This window comes from Bicyclus anynana, chromosome 8 (assembly GCF_947172395.1).
Source record: "Bicyclus anynana chromosome 8, ilBicAnyn1.1, whole genome shotgun sequence".
Taxonomy (NCBI): Eukaryota; Metazoa; Arthropoda; class Insecta; order Lepidoptera; family Nymphalidae; genus Bicyclus; species Bicyclus anynana.
Window position 1 is genome coordinate 13,865,544 of NC_069090.1, and position 18,116 is coordinate 13,883,659.

The following is an 18,116-nucleotide window of genomic DNA, read 5'->3' on the forward strand; positions in this document are numbered from 1 at the left end:
TATATAACAGGAAATTATGAGTAGTTTTCCGTAATTAAAGTTTTCAAGTCGCAATGTGACATTGTGATTGTAAAAAATATAATTATCTGTCTCAGTTTATTCATCATCATTAACAACCCATCTTCAGCTCACTGTTGAGCACGAGTCTCCTCTCAGAATGAGAGGGTTTAGGCCTTAGTCTACCACGCTAGCCGAACGCAGATTGACAGACTTCACACACGTAGGGAAATGAGAAAATTCTCTGTTATGCAGGTTTCCTCACGATGTTTTTCATTCACCGTTTAATTTCTTAAAATGCATTTATCGGAAAAGTTGGAGGCCCCGGACCGGATTCGAACCTACGCCCTTCGAATCGAAGGCAGAGGTCATATCCAAAAGGCTTTCACGTCTTCATATCCGCTAGGCTAACTTTATTATGACCTTCTTATTGGGTTGGTAGCGTTTATTGTACGATTATTATTAAGCTAGTTTTGTTAGTCCAAGACATAATTGATTTCTTTAATAACTTATACTACAGTTTTGTTTATGTAAAGGCCCATAACCCTTATCAATCATGTAGTATAAGTATATACTGAAGGACCAATAAATGTCAATATCTAAAAATAAATGAATTCGTAAATCAAATGATTTTTTTAGAAAATAAATATATTAATTTTGAATCGTCCAGAAATTCTTTTTAAAAAAAAGGAGGTTCACAATTCGACGTGTATGTTTTTTTTCAATATTTGTTACCGCATAACTTCGTAATTTCTTAACCAATTTTAAAAATTCTATTTATGTTTTAAAGAGTATACTTCCAGATTGGTCCCATTTAATTTTCATGAAAATCGGTTCACTATTTTAAAATGAAAATAACGAAATTGCCCGCACTCTGGCGCTTTAGTTTCATTGAACGTGATCAGAAGATAGCACACACGATGTTATTTTTCGCTTTTTAGTTTATTTTTGTGATTTTGAAGTCGGTTAATTTTTTTTTGGTTTGTAATGTAAAACTTAAGTTCCAATCGCCTCCAGTCTACGAGTAATAAGCGCACAACAAATACAGAACTTTGAAAACTTACCATAGATGGAATCACTATCAGGTTCATTCCTCTTGTTCATACTGGTGTTTATATTTTGTTTCTGAGGTGAATCATAAATGCTCCTGTCACCTGTAAACAATGTATGCTTTCTGTTAACTGTAAACTTTTGGAAGTCCTATACTCGACAGTGCAGGGCAATTCCGAATTTATATTATTTAAGAGTGTATGCTTTATTTTTTATACCTTTACAAAAAATTTCGTTTGTAAAAGTAATAAGCGAATGAAATAGTCATTAAGAAAGACCGTAAAAGAAACAAGAATTATAATTATCTGTTTTGTTACAATTATCTGTGCTTCTATGTAGAGAAGAGCTAAATTTCCTGCCCCCAGGCTGCTACCTAAAAGGCCTTTTGACGAATCCTAGACTACTTTAGGGTCAGCAGTTTTTTAAAGGAGAGAAAGAAAAACATTAATCTAAGTCTGGTACCTCAAGTTGTTTAGACAAAACGAAAGCAGTTTAAGCACTAAGACCCTGATATTGTTATGGCTTGTTTTGTTATTGTGCTGTACTAATATGGCACAAACTTGATGAAGGTACCTATCAGCCAGGCAATGTGAACCAATAGCTGATGTTGGAGCATACAGCGCTGACTTAAAGCTGGCACCTTCAACCAGTTATAATGGTCTCTCAGATTATTTTTATTTTTTATGATATCTTTGACACAGTCGTCTTGTGCCTATTACACTTTAAACTTTAGGTCTAGATCTAAGTAGAGTAGGTCTATTAAACTTTAGGTCTGGATTTAAGTAGAGTTTGGATACAGCAACTTAACATTCTACAGTAGCAATGTAGCGGTTGCCTACAAACAGTTATGCAGTAGGTACTTAGGCTCATGTTAAATTAACCAAAATTATTTTATAATATAAACGATCGGATCGCGTCGCATTGCAGGAACAAGCTCATGTTAGTCATGAGCTTGTTTGAACAAGCTCATGTTAGTCATGAGCTTTGTTGAACTAATTTCGAGCCCCGCATGGGTTCGAAATTAGTTTGGCATACTCTGACGTTTTATCATATCATCAACGTCATCATTATCAGCCGATAGACGTCCACTGCTAAACATGGGAGTCTTGCATGGACCTCCAAGCACAACGGTCTCGAGCTGCCAGCATCCAGCGGCTCACTGCACCCGCCACCTAGTGGGGGGTCGACCAACATTGCGCTTTCCGGTGCAGGGTCGCCAGTCCAGCCTCTTTGGGACCCCAATGTCCATCGCCTCTTCTGCCCATTGTCGGTGAGTAAGCAGGTAAGCGATAAGATATGAAAGATTAAAGATTTACGATTAGGTGTAATCGGTTATCACTTGATAGCGACGAAGGTGTTTTTAACTTTCATTCATTGTTGCGATGGCTAGGTTTGTTATCGTCAGATAAGATGGGCTCGTTTAGTTGGTGCAGTAAATATTTGCCCTTCATAATCATGTATTGTTGTTTAATGGCGCGATGAAATGTTTTATATTTCATTGATTATGAAAGACAGATTGCCTGATTTTATTACAGTAAAAAAAACAGATATATACGTAGCGGCGAAAGCGATGGAGCGAGCTAAGCTTGGAGTTTCTCTGCGTGATCGAATCGGAAATGAAATCCACAGACGAATCAAAGTCACTGACATAATAGTTCAGCTAGTCGCGAAGCTGAAGTGGCAACTGTCAGGCCACATAGTTCGAAGTGCCGATTGAGCGCAGTGTTAGTCGACCCCCCACTTGGTGGACCGAACATTTCAAGCAGGTTGTAGGGAGCTGTTGGATGCTGGCGACTCGAGACCGATGTGCTTGGAAGTCCAGCAGTGAACGTCCATAATTATGATGATGATGATGACACAATTTTTCATCACGTGTTCGTTTTTGCAATCGATAATAATCATTGTGATTTCAACGAAATGATATAATTATCGTCATATTACGTAAAGTGGCATTAGTAACGTTATTTTGACGAAAAATCGTTATTTACCTACTTAATTTCTTTGAAATAATCACGTTAGATGATCGTAGACACGACAAATCACTGTCACTTGATGTAAAATGGTTTAATCAGGGTAATTTTGTTCAAATAACTATGGCAGGTACAAAAACGAAAATGCGATGAAAAACGATGTGGTCACTCATAATTGAATGGTACACCGAGGCACATAATGACCAACCACTGCAGGACGCTCGTTTAGGCAAGTTCACCTAGTACTTGTGCCCAAGAAGTTTATGGGAGTCATGAGACCTTATGTGTTCACCATAACTGTTTAATTTTAAATGTTTAAAAAGTAAGTAAAATGTAAATATTAAATCGCCCAATAAAGAACATTATTTCGCCTTTGTTTCGCACATTTGATCCTATATGTCAATGTCCTTTGTCGTGATGGATTTAGGATTTATTGAATTTCAAATAAAATCATCAAAAAATATGTTTGTCACCACAAACATAAACTTCAGCCGCTTATAAATGTCAAATTCATTTATTTTTATCGTTCTTTAAAAACAAATATATATAATGAAAAAAAAACAAGGATTATAATCGCTTATCACACGATATCAATGTTATCTAGCGTTCACGTCGGCGATAGTGTTTTAGTTTAGCTTCTACTATGAGTGCAGACGAGTGGTGCCACACTATGGACGAGTTCCTCGGGAAACAATACGTTATGGTGGCGCATGAGCACTTCGACGAATACCTCGTGTTTCTGGGTATGGAATACTGAATAGTTCTTGGGCGTTTCATATATTACTAGCTAGAATAAACTTGCGTTACGTTCGTTAGAATGATATGCATTATGAATAACAAAAAAATTGTTAAATGCTCTTCCAGCGTCTGTGTTACCCGCCGCCTATAATTTGTACACTTTCAAGACAAGAGTGAAAAGGTATCTTCTGGACAAGCGCGCTCTTGGACCTCATCAAGCTCGATTGTAACCAAGCGCAAATCATAAAAAAATATTAACTTTATTTATAATTTCAATGTTCAGCCGATTACACTCCATGACATAGGCTTCATGTATGAACTTCGAAACGATCTTGAACTGTCATTTTCATGTCCAACCTCAGACCAATTACCATAGAACCTGCCGCGCTAGATGTTACCCCTCTGTCAAAAGTATATGATCACGATCTAAAGTGTTTATTCAAACTGTGTCTATAGAATCGATGTTTCATTGTGTTATTTTTTAATAGTTGTGTGAAATATTTTCGATGTTTGAGTTGACCTATGGCCTAATTCACTATTTTGGTCTTTATACTATATGTTATACACCGTAAGCACCGGATGACTTTTGTAATTTGTATCATAGTATATGGATGACAGTTTGTCAATTGATTTGTTTTTTATTTTGAAGGGTTGATAATAAAAACCAAAATAGGAAATAGGTAAACAGGTCCCCCTCAAAAAGCGACAGACAATTTTATTAGTGAATTTAAGTGCAATACAGTAGGTAATTAATTGGTCTGAGTGTCCAAGAAATTCTTCAATCAATCAATCAAACTTTATTTATTGAGAATTCAGGTTACAGTCAGATCTTATTGAAATTAACACCAAATTCCGCCTTACAGCTTGCAATATCATTATATAAAACACCTAACATTGTATCAATTGCAATTTTGCATGATTAATAAAATAAAATATTGATCCTTCTAAAAATGATTGTTCGTTTTAGGTTTAGGTTATATTTATCGTAAAGCAGCAATCAATTTGTGGCCAATCCATGTACTGACACGCAACGAAGACGGCACTTACACATTTGCATTAAAATCCAAGTTGGCTAGCTCATCGTGTACCTTCAAACTGGGGGAGACCTTCGAGGAGACGAGAGCCGACGGTGTCAAGGTATACGCTTGTATCACTGTAGTAGATTTAGTAGTAGTAAGAAGTTTTAGTAAGATTAGTATTAAGGTTTACTTACTTACGAAGACTTATAATCAACTAGCGGACGCCCGCGACTTCGTCCGCCCTTAGACCTCTTTAATCCGGCCCTGTCGCAAAATCCGTTGTTACCGGACGTTTACTATTTGCTACTGCCCTGCCTTTAATCTTTGTGCGTCAAACGGTTTCAATATTTCGTGAGGAAGTGATCTTTCGCTTTTACGAGTATTAGATTTGAAATCTACATTTGCTAGCTCACAGTGTTCTTTCGAAACGGGCGGAACCTCCGAGACAAGAGCCGATGGTGTCAAGGAACGCGTGACTTAGTAATACAGTAGTAGAATTATTAGTAGTAAGTAGTAGTAGCATTTCTTTGTGACAGTTCTTTGAAGACTCAAAGTAAGTAGGCAAGTTTATCGTGTACCTTCAAACCAGGCGACGTTGTCAAGGTATGGTTGTTAGTAACACAGTAGTAAATTTAGTAGTGAGTAGTATTAGTGGTTAGTTTCTTTGTTTAGTAGTGAGTTGTATTTGTAGTAAGGCTTTCGAAGACCTACTATAGTCAATCTATTTCGGGAATACATTTGTATGTAAGTGTTCATTTACACGAGCGGCAGCTGCTATCGACGACTGCAGTTGACTGCAGGCGTCAGTTGGCGACCGCCGTCGCCTGTCGCCGAAATGTCGCCAACTGCAGTCGAATGCCGTTGACTGCCGCCGAGACGTCGCTGACTGCAGTCGTCGGTAGAGTTGCCGCTCGTGTAAATGAACCCTAAGAGGTAAAATGACAGTACCAAGTTTAAACTACTGTCTGTCACTTGTCTACTGTCAAAGGTTTTTTAGTTTTTTTTTTGTCTGAAACTTATACTTTAATTGTAGGCGCCCACATATCCGCATCGTAAATATCGGATGCATCACATCAAAGGGATCGTAGTATTCTTTGTATAGAAAGTCATACAAGTGCGTCCACTGATATACATCGTCCGGATCGCACGGATCTACCGTAAATTTTAAAATCCGTACATTACGATGCAAACAGACTTCCAAAAGTAAACATTCCTTTTTCTATCGCCAAGCAGCATCGCTGAATTATATCAGCCACTGACGTTCAAGTAATCTCACTGCCTGCATAAAATTGATCGTGTTGGTAGCAAACGGCATAATGCCATGCACATCGTGACCAATACACGATAAGTTTTATCGGCTGTCAAGCCATTAGCGCTGCAGGCATGTGAGATTACTTGATTTATACATTAGTTGCCGGTAAAGTTACATGCGAGACTTACACAACGCCCAAGTGCGGAAAAGGCCCTGTCGAAAGCCTAAGTAAAATAAGTAAATTAGGACTAATGTTTAAATTTAAAAATTATTTCAGGTTGAGGCGCTCATAATTTTGGAAGGGAATGTGATGAGGCACACACAAATAGACTCAAATGGCAAGATATCAACACATATTCGAGAATTTTATCCGGATAAACTTGTAGTGGTATGTATTTATTTTTATATAATGCACCAACTATAGTCTATTTTTTTAAAGCAGAGACTGAAATGACATTTAGAAACGTCAAACATAAAAATAATGTGACCAGCATATAAAGAATAAGGTTGTCCTAACGATTCTGATTCGATTAAAATCGATAAAAAATATACAATGATACATAAGAAGTCAAATAATTTTTTAAAATGTGTAATTATGATATCAAAAGTTGCATAAATCATATAATATAATAATATTCTTTTTGTAAATTATTAATACTTTGTATTTTGTATTATTTTAAAAATTAAAATTAAATTAACTTAACTTAAATGACACTAAAGGAAATTAAAAAGTACAATAACAAAAAATCGAATTATACGTTTTTTACATAATATTATAAATTAACAATTTACTTTATACTATCCAATGTTTAATATTTGCGAAAAATACTTTTCATTGTAATTGAATTACAAATACATTTTGTTGAATACGTTGACAAAATCGTGAATTAGTTAAATATTTTCGTCGATAATAATTATTTCAATTAAATGAAAATTATTTTATTAAATTTTTTGGTCCATATCTGACAAATCGATATTATGCGATCATTTAATTCCTGAATATCGATTTTGTGACGTCCCTATTTACATCATATAAAAATCAGGCAACACATGAAACGTCATTTTTGTCTCTGTAGAGAAAAAACACACTTTAGTATACTATAGTATGAATTTACAAAAATAAAAAATATATAGTTGTCAAGCTCACTTTCGAGGTACTCGTATCTACTCTTTTAGTTAAGTTTTATTTATGTTTTACTAGCGGGCCCGGTCAAGCTTTGCTGCAAGCTTGACTTATATGAGCTTCTTCCCTACCCCTACTTACCCTAAAAAATACTCTCCGTAAAAACCATCGTCGGACTTCAAAGATTATTCTAAAAAAATGAATTAGCCAAATCGGTTCAGCCGTTGTCGAGATTTGCGCTTAGCAATACATTTTATACATTCATTATTCAGACAATTAATAAATATGCATTGGAATTTCTTAAATTACCTTCATCATCATGGACCTATTGAATTGAATCTGCTCTGTGATAATGATGCTGATGCTGATGCTTTATTGGCGATGGTTTTACAATCGGACACTAACACAGCAGTGGCGAAGGATGTAATTTAGATGAAGGTAAGCCGTCCCAAAGATAAGGAAATTCATACAGCGTGATACAAACTCCGGTTTCTCATAGTACAACAATGAATATGCATAGATTTTTAAAGGTTACCCGGCGGGAATCGGCTTACAAGAACTCTTCGCCGCTGCTATTCAGTTAAAAACATCGTTAGATAATACCCCTACTGTCAGAGACATCTACTTCTGCACATGGAGGTCTAGATGTTTTTATATTTTCAATAATGTTTAATGGGATTGTTTTCTTTGTTTCAGACGACCACGGCCGCAGGATTTGATAAAACAGTAACAAGAGTTTTCAATTTGGTTAAATAGGATTTTAAAGACTGCAAGGATTGGGGATAACTGTACATATTGGGAAAAAGATAACATTGCTGTTAAGTAATAAATACCGGTACCTTGCTTATGGTACCTACCTGTTATTTTTGTTAATATGCATTATTTTTTTAATAACCCTGCTGCCCTGCGTCTTTCAGGCTAAGTGACATTTGACGGTAGAAAAAATGGTGGCAATTCTTTCCCAGACGAGGTCTATTACAGATGGCTCTACTTCGTATATGTACGTAAGTATATTAGGAACATCTACTATAGGAAATATACCCGTATCGTATCGGGAAAAAAGGTTTTCCCTAAAGTAAGTAAACGATATTCCCAATTTCCGAAATCTGTGCGATTAACTTCACACAAGAAGTAGAATTTATTTTACAACTAGCGGACGCCTGCTGTTTAGTTCAGTTTTTCGTAAATCCCACGAGAACCATGACTTTTTTCGACATAATAAAGAAGCCTTTATACGTATTGCTCAATAACCTCCTTTATCTACCAGTAAAAGTAAAAGTCTCATTTAAATCGGTTCAGCCTTTCCAGATAATAGCCCGGACAAAAAGACGACAGATATAAAAAATTAAAAAAAGCTTGATTGTGTTTTAGTATCGCGTAAATAACTACAAGCATTTGAGAAACACAGTTCTTGAAATCACAGACAGACAGTTCCATTTTATTTATATATGAATATTGATAAAAACAACAGTTGAATTTTTACTTTTGCCGGATTTCTCGGCAAAACTTGTCGTCAAAACCGCTGGTGGTTTCAAACAGTCAAATTTGACGTTTCAGCAGTGCTAAACGAATTTTGAATTGCGAACAGTGTCGCAAAGCAGCATATCTTGGATTCCGTTTGTCGCTTAATTGATGACAAAATGCCAATTACTCATATTAGAGGAGCTCGAGCGAAGTGCGCCGTCAGTTGAACGCTCGAATAATCAAATTCCCAACATAATCCCCTATCGACTTTCACTTACGGCAGGGTAGGCTAACAACCGGGAACATTCTCTCCGGGCCACTTTCCAAAACACGATTCCCTATTCCATTAGACCCTCCAAGTTATCTCGCGTTATTTACATCGCCTGACCGTACCGTCTTATGTAATGTGCCCTTATGTATCGGGTATATAAGTGAGCAGTCGTGGGCCGTGTGTCGTTGTTTATAGGGGTGGTTTTATCGGGGTGGGGTAGGGCTGGCGACGCGTGAGATACTGTGATTTATTGTTCGAAAGCGTTTCTGTTACAGCTCGTATGGATGTACTACCACAGAAGCGTAAAATTCATAGACGCAAATATGCATTGTCTACCATGAGGACTAATTAGGGGTTGTATTGGAAAAATACTTTACTTTTGTGCCTACTGCCTACCCTAGTTAAAAAGCTTGCACTCTACTGTGTACGGCTTATTTCTCTCGCCAAGAAGCTCTTTCATTTGGATTGCTACACACAACGACTAGATTCATCATTTCTCCCACGCAAAAGCTGATTGAGAAACCAACTTCCTGATACGTTCTTTCTAAGTGTTTCAAAATAGGGTTATATCAGGGGCTGAAATTAAAAGAAAAGCATTGCTGTATTAAGGTCTGAAAGATAGGTATAAATTTTTGAAGTTAATAAGCATATGAGGTTTATAACCCTATGCCTCAAATCGATGGGCGGATTGTACATCGTGATTCTGCGAAGTGCCTTACCTTCTTCTATTACTAAGTTACCAGTAATAAAAAAACCCCTGAAAGGATAGAGTCCTTATAAGAAAGTTTTTAAACTTGAATTTTTTTACAAATTGTAGATTTTTAATGTTAAATGTAGTTTTGTAGATTCTTTGACTTTCTACTTTCGGTTACATACTTAGTGATTGATTTCTTAAGAAACAGATTACCTAAGTGAGAGTAGGTAGAAGGTCTTTATTAATACGACGCACTTACTATGACAATTGTCATTTGCCTTACATTGAAGATTGCCAATAGTATAAATACAAAAGAATAATAGTTAAATTTTTTGGTCTTGTCCAAAATACAAGGAAAATTCCAAGGAAAAGTTGCTAGCCCTAGCGTTGGGCTCAGGTCGGTGGGTGGGGTGGGGGGGTGTCGCGGTGTCGTTGCCATGGCGACGCGGCGCCCGGACGCCGGATCCCGACGCCCGCAGTGTCGGCCGCCGCGCCCGCGCCCCGCACAAGTGACACGCGCTGCGAAAAAGCACAACCGCCCTGCGTGTACGGCCCCCATAAATTATTTTATTTATCGGACTGTATTGATTTGTTAACCCAGTTTTGTGCTCGTCATTGTTATAATACTGGTTACAATAAAAGATTTTTTGTGATATTTTTTGTTAGCGGAAAGTTTGGCCATCCAAAGTTGAGTCGAAAGAAGAAAACTAAGGTCATTTTATGCACGTCTTCTCTAAGACTCAGATCGAATTGAACTCAGGTTTGGAGATACGAGTAGGTACGTTTGGAATAAAGAGTTGGGTCGGATAAATAATAATTAATTCATCACCATCATCATTATCAACCCATATTCGGCTCTCTTCTGAGCTCGAATGAGAGGGGTTAGGCCAATAGTCCACCACGCTGGCCCAATGCGGAATGGCAGACTTCACACACGCAGAGAATTAAGAAAATTCTCTGGTATGCAAGTTTTCTCACGATGTTTTCCTTCACCGTTTGAGACACGTAATATTTAATTTCTTAATAAGCACAAAACTGAAAAGTTGAAGGTGCATGCGTGAGGCAGAGGTCATATCCACTGGGCTATCACGGCTCTCTAATAAAATGGCAAACATGCCATCTAAAGTTAAGTCGAAAGAAGAAAAATAAGGTCATTTTGAGCACGTCTTCTCTAAGACTCAGATCGAATCGAACTCAGGTTTGGAGATACGATTAGGCACGTTCGGATCGAGGGATAAATAATAATTAATTACCTAGTCCTAAATCCCGTGATCGAAGAATGAATAAGCTAAATTGAAACAACAATGCACGTAAAGTCATGATGAGGGCTTAAGAAGAAGACTAAAGTCACTCTAAGTGCGTCTTTTGTGAGACTCGTACCTCGGCTTGGAAGGACGTTCGGACCGATGGGTTGAGTAATCAGTCCTCCCGGCTGTGGCCGTGATCGAAGAATGACGACGATATTCTTATTAGCACCTATTCTTATTTGCACAGGCTTCCTTGTCTATAATTCCTCTTCTAAATCAGTACAGCCGGAGTGCTAATAGTTTGGACGTACCAATGTGGGTTTTGCATGCCTTGAAACGATTAGTGGATGTACGATTACGGATGTAACGATTTTAACACGTTCGCTGCGGTACGAGGTCAATTTACCTCGTATGTCTAGCTGCTTCAAGAGTTACTAGATCGATGGACCTCGTACCACATCACAAAGTTTTAGTATGAGGTCATAAAAACCTTGTACCGCATCAGAGGAAAGTACGTGTTAATATACAAATTCGACCGTATTCATCAATTTAAGGCCTTTAAGGACTCTACACTGAGAGCAAAGCCTATATTTGGTCAGTGTGAGTCCATTTTATGCGTTTGTAATTTGTACTGACCAAATGAGATTTTTTTGTAACTAGCTTTTTGAAATGGAGTCGTGGCCACCCTACTATCCACCCTTCAGGTCGGGTCGATGTGGCCGAGGGAGGGTGGGCTAGCACCTTTTGTTTAGGACCCCACCCCCTGTTCATTTACTCGCGCACTGCTCTCAATATTGTTTGCAAAAGGTTTAGGTGCCTAAATGTAGAGGGGAAATGTCACGGTTTCACTTTTAAAGAATCCCTTGTAATGAAATATTGTACGATACGCAGCACTTTGTTGCAGCGGCTCGTCTAGCCCTTAGTCGGAGGGTTGTTCGGAGTGCGGGCAATTAAAAATGTAATCTAGACTTGAGATTTTATGTTGCTTGTTGACATCCTCTCGTCGAGTCGTTCTGCAGTAGGTAGAGAATATAAATACAAGCCCTAGGCTTGTATTCAATAGGTACGAGTATAAGAGCTGCTTGAATTTCGGATAACATTTTTATCCGGCTTAATTTAAAATTCATCACCACGAGGACCTCTCTGGTGCAGTTAGCAATGTTGTGGTTCTCAATAGGTCCTGGGTTCGATTCCCAGCTTGGATCAGTTTAGGATTTTATAATTTCTAAATGGTCAAATTTCTGGTATGGTGATAGCAGTGGCGTGTATAAGGTTAAGGTAATAATAAAATTGTACCTCTTCCAACTGCTTCGTCACTTAGCATCAGATGAGATCGCAGTTATGGGCTAACTTGACATTGAAAAAAAAAACATCATCATCATCTGCCTACTAATTTTCACTACAGGAACGAGGCCCCCATCATTGTACGAGAGAGAATATGGACCTTAGACTCACCACGCTGCTTTAGTGTGATAATATTTTCCTCCATAAAGATAATTATTATCATCAGATGTTGATGATAATGACCTGCTGGCTAATTTATTATCTTTGACGTATGCTAGTTGACATACCAGTTACTATACGAAATTGACATTCTATGTAACAATTGTCATACCGTGCTTACTGGTGGATATCATACAGTAGGTAGATGACATTGTGTCAGTTGATTTGATGTTTATTTTAATAGGTCCAGGACCGACGATTTATCTTGCACTTTGAGGCACGGGGAAGAATTTTCTCGAAGTTCCCAATTCCGGGGTGAGATTTTTTACTGAAAATTTCTTGTTAGAGGAAAAAAACAATCAGTAGTTCAAAGCCCTACTCAGGACTGTCAGGAGGCACTTTCACATCCTGACGCACTCGTCGTCAGGGTGAATAAAAGAAAAGTATAGAAAAACACGATGGCTTCCGTGGCGCAGTGGATTTACAAGACGAAGGTCCTAGGTTCGATCCACGGCTGGGCCAATTGAGGATTTCTTGATTGGTCCAGGTAGGTATGGCTGATGGGAGGCTCTCGGCCGTGGCCAGTTACCACCCAACGGACAAACACGTATCGCCAAGCGATTTAGCGTTCCGGTCCTATGTCGTGTAGAAACCGAAAGGGGTATGGATTTTCATCGTCATCCTAACAAGCCAGCTTCTATCTTAGATTGCATCATCACTTACCATCAGGTGAGATTGTATTCAAGGATTGACTTGGAAAGAATAAAAAAAAGACACAATTTCATCATTCGATAGCCTACTTTGTCTCTTTATAAAGAATGCCAAAATTGTTACTCGTTATATCAGAGTTTGAATAATGTTTCCAACGACGTCAATTTGTAGTAGACTCAACTTCGAAACACGACTCTCTGGCGAAATATGAACTTAATTCATAGCAATAAAGATAACAAAGGTTTTCCTTTTAGAATAACCACGATGTTCAAAATTGAATTATTTGTTTTTAATAAAGTACAGCTAGGTAGGTACTTTTTGAGATTTTACAGTAAGTTACTGGTATGTTTAAGATTCATCATCAACAAACCATACCTATATGGCTCACTGTTGAGTACAAGTCTCCTCTGAAAGGGGTTAGCCATACTGATCAGCAATTAGAACATATTATGATGTTATTTTTCGCATTTTAGTTTAGTAAGTACGTATTTAGGCTTTTTTTATAAATTTTATATATATTTAGATTAGGACAAAAGAGTGTTAAACTATCTGAAAATCGACTTGAGAAAAATCGTTTTAAATTCGATATAATATATCTATGCAAAAATTTTCACCTCTTTGTAAGGAGAGAGGCGCAGGCAGCATTTTTCAGATACCTATTATTCATACGAGCAAAATCCTGTCTCAAAATATGTCATTCTTGAGAAAAGTATGACACATTTTAAGTTAGATGTAGGTATGCAGAAAAGCCTCTTTGTGAGTAGAGGCTCATAACTCAGGTAGGTACCTTTTTTTTTTTTTAACGTGGGGAAATCCTCATGGATACCTTCTCGCCACGGGGAGGCAAGACGGTTATGTCGGACTTCAACCGACTAAAACCCCACGGTGTTCCGACTCGCCGCCTGATGACTGAGCCACGGGAACATTTCATAAACTACCGCAACCCAGCCAGCGGCACTCGTAATCGAGCTCTCCTGTTGTGTTATTGGAATCGCTTCGGGAACACTAAAAACGTCAACAACTCGAGGGTTTATGTCCAGTGGGCGACAGATTCCCCGTATCTGTCACCCGGAGGTCCTCGTTAAGGAGGCAAATGGCGGTCATGAGCGAGCCGCCTGCGTCCTGCTCTTCTACGGCGGATAGGATGACACTCCAAGTCAACCTCTCTTAACCAACTCAGGTAGGTACCTATATTATATTAATGTAAAAACAAGATAATATTTTCATCATTCGTCATTTCAGATATTACTTAACTGAAGTTCACCAAACAAAATGTACCTAATTAAGAAAAGTATAACACATTTTAAAGGTACATTTATATGTATAGAAATATACAGATTTTAAGAAATTAAATATCACGTGTCTCAAACGGTGAAGGAAAACATCGTGAGAAAACCTGCATACCAGAGATTTTTTTTAATTGTCTGCGTGTGTGAGCAGTGAGCCGTATATGGGTTGAAAATGATTATACAAATAAGTCTCTTTATGAGTTGAGGCTCAGGACTCAAGTACCTACCTAGTACCTACGTTTATTATATTAATATTAAAACAAGATACTTCATTATTACTCATTCATCAGACTTACTAGACTAGACTTAATGGTCCTCAATAACTCGACGTTCTAATATTCTATTATTCCTGAAATTAATAATTATTAACATTACAATATTAAATTAATTTTACTTTATTCGCATGACATTATTGTTTTTGACATATAATTTATTTATTTAATTATTTGTATGTTTTACCTTGTTTTGTAGGTAGGTATAGGTAATTTACCTAGAATTTTAATTTAATAATTTTATTTATTAAATTTTTATGCTATTGTTTCAAAATTGTACACTATTTTATTTTTTTATTTTAAATTATTAATTAGCTTTGCTTATTAATAATTAATTAATTAGCTTTTGATCTTTCCTATAAATGTTACATATAATTGGTTAAGTCTTAACATATAGGTACCTAATTATATAAAGGTTATTACGTGCGCCTATAGTTTATATGCATATCAGAATTCTTTTATGTGACATATTTGATTATTTCATTTTTAATATGTGTATTGTTGGCGTGTTTTATATAAATAAATAAATAATTTAATATTTAAAACATTTAACTCGAATAAGCCTTAAAAGCCTTAATTTTGTTTAGTTTATTGAATGAATGTACCTAGATTGAATTATGTATTAGCAATGCCCTGACAGGGCCTCATGTTTATAAGTGCATGAATGCTACTTAAATAAACAATTTCAGATATTACTCATCTGAAGTTCACCGAGCAAAATCTACTTGAGAAAATGTGACGCATTTTGAGTTAGATGTATACAAATAAGCCTCTTTGTGAGGCTCAGGTATATATGTATAATGTCCGCTTCAAATCGATCGCGTGGTTGACGCGCCGGGTGTGAGACTCCGCCCACATTTCACACGGAAGGTGACGATTGGCCGAACGCGACACGCACACCTGAACACTTCCAAATGGTAATGAATAATTTTCACAATTTCTCCTATTGTTTTAGGGGGCCTCGGGTTGTGCGTGTGTGCGTAGATGTTACACAGAACAGATATAGCGCTTGAGCTAAGTGTGTAACTCATACTGATGGCATTGTGGTATCCATATTTATGTTCGCTCAACATAGATTTGTCTATAAGTATTAAATATATTTGTAGTCATACAAGTCGTATCCGCACGATAAATTCATGGATTGTCTCAAAATACCTACATGTCAAAATAGATGTCTCAAATAACACCGTCATATATATCTATACCTACTTACATTATAAAGCGGAAGAGTTTGTTTGTTTGATTGAACGTGCTAATCTCAGGAACTAGTGGTCCGATTTGAAAAATACTTTCAGTGACAGATAGCCCATTTATCGAGGAAGGCTATAAGCTATATTACTTAATGTAATCCACCTAGATAAAGTAAAAAATCCACAAAAAAAAATTCCAGTAGGTATATGACAATCGAGCTTACAAACTTGGTAGGTAATACCACGGCATACATGCGACAGACCAACGAGTAAAAACTTTAAGTACTAATTCTAGGTTACCTACTACATAATCGATGTATTCCTTAATGATAAAGAAAGCTTAGAGCTTGGATCAACTTAAAAAAAAATTATAATGATGATCTTAAAAGAGCAACTGCTGAGTTTCTTGCCGGCACTTCTCAGTAGAACCTGCCTTCCGAACCGGTGGTAGAGTCTTTACAAATAGTCAACTGACGTGTCTCAAGCGCTTGTAAACTGAGTCTATACCTACTAAAATAAATGAGTTTTGATTTTTTGATGATGAGGCTAGATACCTATAGATGTACGTAGCAGATATGAAAACAGCTTTCATAGGTACAAATACAAACAGCAGTAAATCAGACAATCAAACTCATTCAAAGGGATGTTAAATCGAACATGTCCGCCGCCGCCGAACGCCGATAAACAAAAAAAAAAAGAACACTTGAAATCTAATTCCGTACAATGCGCGGCAGATGCGCGTCCGAACAAAGCCCACCATTTGTACAATCGTAATAGGTACATCTAATTTTACGCAAGCATTGTGCTCGAAGCAGCGTTCGCGCCCTGATCGACAGCTCCGATAATTTGAATATGGTAAGGCATCCGAGCGTGAGCAGTGCGACGGCGCAGTTTTTGATTTGAATTTTTGAAAGGTGCATTCGTGTTATCGTTTTTATAAGGGCGCAAGATGTGCGAGGTTTTACGTGTGTGGAGCTCGTTTTAGAGAGAATGTCGATATTTAAAGTAGTAGTAGATTATTAGGTATAAGTGTCTAAATGCCCAATTTAATCCAGATCCATTTTAATGAGCACGATCGCGCATTCATCGTTATCGCATACCTATTCGACTCACTGCTGAGCTATAGTCTCCTCTCAGAATGAGAGTGGTTAGGCCAATAATCCACCACGCTGGCCCAATGCGGATTGGCAGACTTCACTCACGCAGAGAATTAAGAAAATTCTCTGGCATGCAGGTTTCCTCACGATGTTTTCCTTCACCGTTTGAGACACGTGATATTTAATTTCTTAAAATGCACACAAGTGCCAAGTCAGAGGTGCATGTACCGGACCGAATTCGAACCCACACCCTCCGAAAACGGAGGCAGAGGTCATATCCACTGGGCTATCACGGTTCTCACGCTCATTACTGTGGGAAAACTTTGGTAAACCGTCGGCTATAATACGAGCAGACCAATTACGTCACGGGCCTCTCTCATTAGCAACGAATCTTGCGGTGTCTGTGCGCTGAATGTAATTTGCTTCGTTAGCCCAATAGTTAGCCTTTGTGGCTTCGAATCATTAAGACCTGGGTCGGACTATAAAAAATTGATTTCATTCTAAGAAGTTTCATTGATCATTTTCAGCCCGGAGTTGGAGAGTTGCTGGTGTTAGACCTACGTGTGTTACGTTACAATACGTTAAGCCGCCGGTCTCGATTATTATCATAAACATTGTGATAAGTGCATTTAAAGAATAGAACATTACTTATCAGTTATCCTTACCTGTGGTAAGCTCCGCCTCCTCTCTACTCTTAGAATACAGAAAACATCAGAAACCACGTTCAGCCGTCATTATAAAGCACGCATTGTGTCCAAAACTTACACGTCACATCAACACGGCATACACAGATTGTTCGTGAAATTCGACCAAAAAGGAGTAATTTCAACGGCTTCATTCCTATGTGCGATTGTACCTTCTGGAGTTTTCTATATTCTGCGCCTCTCCTATATGAAAAGAGGCTGATAATGATAAAATGATTAATGCATCTAAACAAGAACAAAGATTTACCATTGATCACAGACAGTATAGGCAAACTTACCGTGCACTCTCTTCATGAAGAAGGTTTCTGCTGATTCAATTTCGATCTTTTTTGGACTCGCAATGTACTCGGCGGCTCCTTCCAGCTTGTTCAGTTCAGGATACTGGGCCATGGACTGTTTGGCCTGGCCTTCGCTGATGACATCTGCACAGAAAGGCAATAGTCATTTATGTACCTACTCGTATAACTACCAAACTTTTATTTATTAATCAACAGCATTTTTATAATGGTTAATCGCTGTTATTGGACGGTCGTTTACATTGTTCGACAATTTAACAGACAGTTTATTTTTTTTATACCTACCGTA

The 18,116-nt window shown here is 37.6% G+C and overlaps 2 protein-coding genes across 3 annotated transcripts in view; one reads left to right on the forward strand and one right to left on the reverse strand.

The window, feature by feature from the left end:
* The window catches only part of LOC112051554 (Fanconi anemia group J protein), an 85,794-nt gene that overhangs the window by 21,821 nt on the left and 45,857 nt on the right, over positions 1-18,116 (reverse strand). For both annotated transcript variants that reach the window (XM_052882928.1, XM_052882927.1), the window contains exons 3-4: positions 17,810-17,953; positions 1,062-1,151 (exon numbers count right to left, since the gene is read on the reverse strand). In XM_052882928.1, coding sequence (XP_052738888.1) covers positions 1,062-1,151; positions 17,810-17,953 — 234 coding nt within the window. The remainder of the gene's footprint in view (positions 1-1,061; positions 1,152-17,809; positions 17,954-18,116) is intronic.
* Positions 3,064-7,985, forward strand: LOC112051557 (fatty acid-binding protein-like). Its single transcript, XM_024090249.2, has 4 exons — positions 3,064-3,760; positions 4,723-4,892; positions 6,304-6,414; positions 7,846-7,985. The coding sequence occupies exons 1-4, from the start codon at positions 3,661-3,663 to the stop codon at positions 7,903-7,905; spliced, it is 441 nt and encodes a 146-aa protein (XP_023946017.1). The 5' UTR covers positions 3,064-3,660; the 3' UTR covers positions 7,906-7,985.